Source organism: Orbicella franksi, chromosome 4, assembly GCF_964199315.1.
Source record: "Orbicella franksi chromosome 4, jaOrbFran1.1, whole genome shotgun sequence".
Lineage (NCBI taxonomy): Eukaryota > Metazoa > Cnidaria > Anthozoa > Scleractinia > Merulinidae > Orbicella > Orbicella franksi.
In genome coordinates this window covers 6,709,801-6,716,819 of record NC_138148.1, presented here as the reverse complement: position 1 = coordinate 6,716,819, position 7,019 = coordinate 6,709,801, and the positions used below count along the sequence as shown (strand labels likewise).

General features: G+C 38.1%; 1 protein-coding gene across 1 annotated transcript in view; it reads left to right on the top strand.

The window, feature by feature from the left end:
* Positions 1–1,046: 1,046 nt before the first annotated feature.
* LOC145485454 (uncharacterized) overlaps positions 1,047–7,019 on the top strand; it is an 11,816-nt gene continuing 5,843 nt past the window's right edge. Inside the window, exons 1-5 of the mRNA XM_081464120.1 lie at positions 1,047–1,077; positions 1,659–1,918; positions 2,274–2,388; positions 2,593–2,623; positions 3,926–4,058. Of these exons, the coding sequence (XP_081320246.1) occupies positions 1,047–1,077; positions 1,659–1,918; positions 2,274–2,388; positions 2,593–2,623; positions 3,926–4,058 (570 nt within the window). The remainder of the gene's footprint in view (positions 1,078–1,658; positions 1,919–2,273; positions 2,389–2,592; positions 2,624–3,925; positions 4,059–7,019) is intronic.

Below are 7,019 nucleotides of genomic sequence, written 5' to 3'. Positions count from 1 at the left end.
TATTTTGTTGATCACGTCCATAATTTGGGGAGTTTGGGTTGAACCTGTCGCAGTTGCGATCCAAGGTCAGTATGCTAACCTTAAAGTACAGCGTTTGTAACAAAAACACCTCGAGCAGCTTAGTTTATTCTGTAATGTCTTTAAGGTGAGAGATGCCTTTATGTCGACGAATATTAAGAACCTGAAAAACCATTGAAAATGTGTTATTTATTTATTTTTTTCCTAGATGATTTTGCCATCCGCTAAAATCGACAAAAAAGTCATGTTCTATGAAAATTTGTCCAGAGGGGCTGGATGGGGTTAAACTGACAACTGAGAAATGGTTAATGCATTTTTTCAACCGATAGCAGACACCAACAATCTGCAAATTTAACCAATGTACGAGAAATGAAAACGAAATTTAAATCCGCAAACCAGTCAAAGATCCGCGGGTCGGTAAAAGATCCGGCATGTAATTATATTTCTTTCCCGTTTCGTGCAGCGAAACGAAAACAAAGAAACAAAGAAACAAAAAGACTTGGAAGAAAAAAAAAAAAGGAAAAAAAAAAAAAAACAGAACAAAACAAAACAAAAAACAAAAACCGGACCGAAGTTTCACATAGAAAATCAAATGCACTTAACCGAAGACCGTTCAATCTGTCCCCAATACAATTTCCTTTGTAAATTGTGAAATGCTTTTTGTTTTAATAATAAGATCAGCAAACAGCAAAGCTGTAAAATGGTAGTTACTCGTTGACATCAGCTAAATCAAATCAGAATGACCGTTTAGATCAACTTCATAATAACTTCATAATCAAGTCACAGGATAATGATAAGAAACAACTTTCTATGTAAAAAGGCTTTTGAGAATAAGCAACATTGAAATCGATAACATTTACCCACACCTTGGTTATTCTGGATATAAAACAAAAACAACAAAAATGGGACTAATCTTCCAACCCAACTTAAATCCCGTGGTGCGTAGATGAAAGGGGACTTTAGATTTGAGTACGAGTAAGAGAACGACTTCTCAATTCTAGTTTGCAGTCTTCAATTTGTTAAACGACATGAACAGAAAGGGATGCGGAAACGTTGTTGGTTTGAGATTCGAGAGTCATACTCTTACTCAGTCACTATTGAGTTTAGCGCGAAGTCGAACTGGAGTTTCCATTAGCTGCTAATGTTACCCCGGTCCCATATAACACCACAATAAACGTGTAGCACTTCAAAATATTGTATTTCGTCGCTGAACAACTCATACATTCCTTCTTCTCCGTTCTTGAACGTTTTTTTTCCTCGTGTACGATTACCCCGGATGTACTAGCCTACGTCACGCGTAACGCACTTCCGTTTAGGGCTAATGACTTCACATTTCCGGTTAAGAACTGTTTCTTAACACTAAGACTGCTGCCCAGCCCCCCCTCCCTTTTTTTTTTTTTTTTTCGTTCAGGTATTTCATTTCTGCATGGATATTACTTTATCTTGCTATGTTTAAAAAGCTGGAAATGAGATCAAGACTAAAATCCGACTCTGTAGCTAGACAATCGCTTTCTATACATGGCAAAATAAGTCCGGTCTAATAAAAGCGTCCACCACACTTTACAAATGACAAATATGTCCATATTCATCTACAGTTCAATGAATAAACCTCCAATGTACCTTGCTTTATTAATTTGCAGACACGTGTAAGCGTCATATCAAATTCACTTCTGTAAAGAATGGGTATTTGCTTGAGGGTCACGTGATCAAGAAACTTACTCTACCACTGGATGTACGTAATCCCTGCAGAAGTCAATGTGTTTTGGAGAGTCGCTGCGTGTCAATCAACATCGGCGCACCGATAAACGACAAAGTGATTTGCGAGCTGAGCGATTCGGATCACTCTTTACATCCTGAACACCTTAAACCACGAGCGGGCTTTACCTTTATTAGCACTGAGGTGAGTGATTAATATTTTGCTTGAATGATGCACACTCATCTGCATGCCCAAAGAGTAATTTAGCTCAAAGACGGACAGCTCAGTCTAAAATTTAAAGTTGTAAGTTCAAAGCGCAACGCAGCGTTAAAAGAAAAACTAAAACTACTTAAACTAATCGTTGAAACATTATGAAGTGGTCAATTTTATTTCATATATTTTGTTTCGTATTCTTGTTTCCTCCTGCATCGCATAGGTTATAGATTCTAGTCTTTTATAGTGTTAAGTAGCACTGATGATATCTACAAACCAGGGCTATTACAAACCTGGTTAAGGAAGGGTGGTGTGCATATTACTCTCATTTTTGTTTTCCTATCAGAATGCGTGCTCCAGTAGTCCCTGCTTTCATAATGGAACCTGCCTGAATGGATTTACAGTCAAGGGATATCTTTGCATCTGTCCAAGATACTTTAACGGAGAAAACTGCAAATTAGGTAAAACAGCAGATCGTTTAGTTGGTAAACTCGCTTGAGCGATGTACTTAAAATATAATAGTGTTATAGTGGTCTATACTGCAGACAAATTAAAGTACTATTGGATCGCAAGTACAATTCTTTATTTCTACATTAACGATTAACTGTATAATCTCAGCTACTTCCATCTTAAACCCTTATAATTTTTCCCTTCAGATCCACCAGGGACTTGCAAGGAACTCCTGGAGAATAATTTGTAAGTTGAAAGGCCCTAACCTATGGCATTAAATACGAGACATCGTCATGTTAATGAAAAAGCTTTAGCAGAGATATTTTATTAGGATATTCGTGAAATGGTTGATTCTTTAATTCAAATATTAGGACAAAGTCCACATATAAGCAAAGATAGATCAGGGGGTGTGTAATGTACAAATTAGGCCCCCCTCCAAACTACGCAGGAGAAATTTGAGAAAAAAAAAAAAACAACAACAACAACAACAAAAAACAGCCATTACTTTACGGTTGGGCCTGCCGCCCACACTAATCCGTCACGAAAACGGAGCTTAACGAAGACGTTCTTCAAACCAGAGGAATTTGAATACGTGGGCTTTGCTTTCTGGCGTGGACGGAAACATTTTGAAAACGAAGCTTTTGGAAAACGATGACTTATCGATAAGCATCTCATTTTCTACCCGCGTTTTCCTCAAACACAAATAAGAATTCGAAGTGGCCGGTGATTGCTGCGTTTCAAATTTTACCAGCATACTGTTGACGGAAAACACTTAATGTGTTTTCAGAGTGAGACCACCGTTTTCCATTTTTTGTGCGTAGTGTGAACAACTGGGTCTCAGTGAAATAAAATGAAAAATTGAAAAAAAAAAAAGAAAAAAAAGAAAAAAAAGAAAAAAATACGACAATTATTCACAATATTATCAGGCGAAATTTTTAGAAGTAACATATCGAGAGCTCGAGAAGGCTTTGAATTAGTTTGCTGAAAGAACGATAAAACAAAGAATAATATGTAACAATTTAAGATAAATGGCTGAACTGTCAAAGACTTGAACTCTCTTCAGGAAAGGTAGGGTCGAAAATTCCGCCAGACGAAAAAGCAAACCCAAACTAACGAATATATGGACAGTCCACAATTTGGTGACTGGGTAGCTGATAGAAAAAAAATCGACTTAGCGACAAGGCTTTTGTTCACAGGATAAATGGTGATCGCATGAAGGGCCACGTGTAACAGATAGCAAGTATCAGTTAGTCAGCCATGACACGCGCAGTCTCAGTCCTGATTGCTCAATGAACTTCAACCCATAGATTGTTGAATGAAAGGAAATGCCTTATAACAAAATGACACAACGATTTCATTTTTTCATCAGAAATTTGTTTGTTTGTTTTTAAGTCGAGAACCTCTTTGCCTTTATGTTAGTCAGAAGTACCAATAAAATTCCTTAAAAAGATTTAACGAGTTAAGTCGATACCTCCATGTCACAGAACCACTATGTTATGGACATTTCACACAGGTCAAGAAAAACCATCTTTTCTTAATATTCATCAGGCCTGAAGGTAACAAAGCTTATCCCCTAAAGCTGGCATCAACAACAATTCCTGTTTATTGTCACGTGACTGATGACCTCGGCTCATGCGGAGGTGGTGGATGGACGCTGGTCATGAAGATAAACGGTAGCAAGGTAGCACTAGAAAACAGTAATTATAGGTTTCTGACTTTTTATTTTCATGAGGCTTTCGGACAAATTTTCATTTAAATACAAGGGTCAACCCAGATTTAAAGATTCTTTTCAAGTAATGTTATGTTGTTTTGTTATTAAGAGCCAGTGCCCATAACTATGGACAAACAACGGCACAAGTCGAAAAATCGATTTTGCTCATTTTTTGCCCATAGATTGGCCCTAGCTAGTAAACAAACGGACCATAGTTAGTTTCTCCTAATGCAGCTTTTTGGGGGAGAAATTTGCGAAAAACGAATTCGCCCCGATTGAGCGCAAAATCTACTTCCTGTTATGCTAAATTTTCTGAAAATTTGATTGCTTTGCGCGTCGCACAGCAGCTACTTGAGAATCTTTCAATGGTCTTTACATTCAGCTTAGGTCTTCATGGTATGACTGAGCGAAAAATAAAATAAATCGAGGTTTCTTTTGAGCCCGAAACGAGATCAAACTGCCACGCAAAATTTTACAATGTGTCGCAAGAGAATTATTGCATAAAAACATCGCCATATTTTTCTATGGGCTATAACTTTAAATACCATAAAAACACTTTCTACGGGTTAACTGTACACCCACCTGTTTGAAAATCAAAAAACATCTCTGGGCAAATGGTTTTAAGTCGCCCGCCTTGGCCTCTGCTTCTCATGAATTTTTCCCTGAACCGCCGTGAGAATGTAAACAATTGCGTGACGCGAGCAGTCACCCTGAATACATAATTCGTTTCCAACAAACCGCAGATGGCTATCTTAGAACATTTGGGTGAATAAAGAAAAACACAATGGACCACTTTTAACTTAAATATTTTGAAAGTCATCGCTTTGGAAATTTCGTTAATTAAAAACGCCAATTAAAAGCAATTTACTTGGAGTTCGGGTGTTGTTGCTATGTCGTTTTAAGCTGTCGTTCTTTCTTTGATCATTTTAATTACAAGAATGAGTTCTAGAAAGAAAATCGTTCTAAGTTCATTTGTTAAGCGTAATGACAAGTTGATATTGTTGGTTTGTAGCCTTACGTGATCTGAAGGAACGCTACAGTGATTACATTTGTATTTGTTGATTTCGACGGATCGATTTTCGGTTAAACCTTTTTATTTGTACCAGCAACATTTAGTGCCTTTTCTCCTGCTAAAAAGTCGGAAAAAGTAAAGTAAACAAATCCTAGAAGTTTAAATCATAAATAAGAGGCATCAACAGTGCGAGTGTCTCGGTAAGCTGTTAATTTGAACAATTACTGTGCTGGACGGATTGCTTTCCAGGTTACGCACGTACTATACATATAGTTCATTGTGTGCGAATGTTTCTGTTTCAAACAATTGAAATGCTCAATGCTTTTTTTTCTTTTTTTCTTCAGTCTTAAAACTTAAGGCTAGAGTTAGGCTAAACCCTAAACCGTTTTGGCGGCCAACCTATTTTTGGCTAATTGCTTAATCAAATTATATATATATTTCATTGAAATTCGCTCTTCCGTGATCGACTTCCGCGAACAAAACAAGATGGATGTTCGCTGTTCATTTAAGACTACAATTAATCCTGGTCAAAAGTGTTGGGACAGTTACGGCTGATGACTTCACAGGCAGCCTCTCTTAAGACCAAACCCGCGTAAGCCCGCCTACCCCCCTCCCCCCTGTCAATGTTAATAAAAATCTTGAAGGAAAAAAATCCTTGACAATAGCTTCAGAATAGCCACGTTTCAAGAATTGTTCACCTCCTAAAACAGTATTCTCGAACTAAAGAGACGATCAGATAGATATTCACGTCTTATTCCAATAATGACGATTTTTCAGCAATCGCGTTCGGTTCCAACACAACTGTCTAACCACCTTCTATTGTCCCTTTTTCCTTTTTTCCCACATCCGATCTAGTCTTCAGAATAGCTTTATTTTCTTGCAACATTGCTGGGGGAGGGGAGGGGGGGGGGGGGCTCAATTGTACTTGCTTCTATTCATCTTTTATTCTAAAACGTTAAGGACGCAGTTGAAAACGTGGGTTTTAGCGCGCAAAAAGGGGAGGTGTCCCAACAACTTATGGCCAGGATTGTAGGTTTACACTAGAGGAAATTGTTCCGGATTAGTGGTGAATCTGGAACGTTTCAGTGCCGGATTAATTTTTGAATCCGAAATTTAAAGTGGGAACTTTGAATCCGAAACTTTTGAATCCGGAGAGTTTTGTCGTGTAAACGATTTTCTCCCGAATCCGAAGATTTTTCCGCCTATGATCTTTTGAGTTTGCGGTGGAACGAAAATGGCGGATTACATGATCCAGTCGTAGTCGAGTCGTAGGCTCATTGATGGCCATTTGATGGCGGTCGCTGGGTGATTACCTCGTGCTGTTTCAGGTGTAGGTAATCACTTTTATAATGGGTAATGCCATATTCCTCAGAAACCCAATTTATACTTTACTGCGCAGATGACGGCGATGGCACGATCGAAAACCTCGACGGTTGTAGATATTAAGTAAAGACCAGAATAAATACCTGGAGGGACCTGACATGATGGACACCAGTACTGTGGTCAGCGAGTTGAAAGAAAACTTCAAACTGTTTCAACCTACCCCTAGCCTTATCTTCGGAGGCATTTTGTTTCTCGTTGTCGAGGCAACAAACTGCTTGTTAACTATTCCATCATGAATGTTCTCGGAGTTATCGTCGTGTGTAAATGGTTAAGAATCCGAATATCCTTTCACTGTAAACCCCTAATAATCTGAATACTCTAAAATTGATGAATCCGGGAACTTTTACGAATCCAAAACAACTCCTTTAGTGTAAACCTAGTCCTAGATCGACCACTGTAATGTTTATTTGTCTACCAGTGTTATGATCTGCAAATTTCAGTTAATTGATCAAACAACCAAAGTAGAAAAGATGGATTTTTTTCCCAGTATGATTGAAACTTAAACGCAATTTCTTCCTCGGCTAATTCAATTCAAG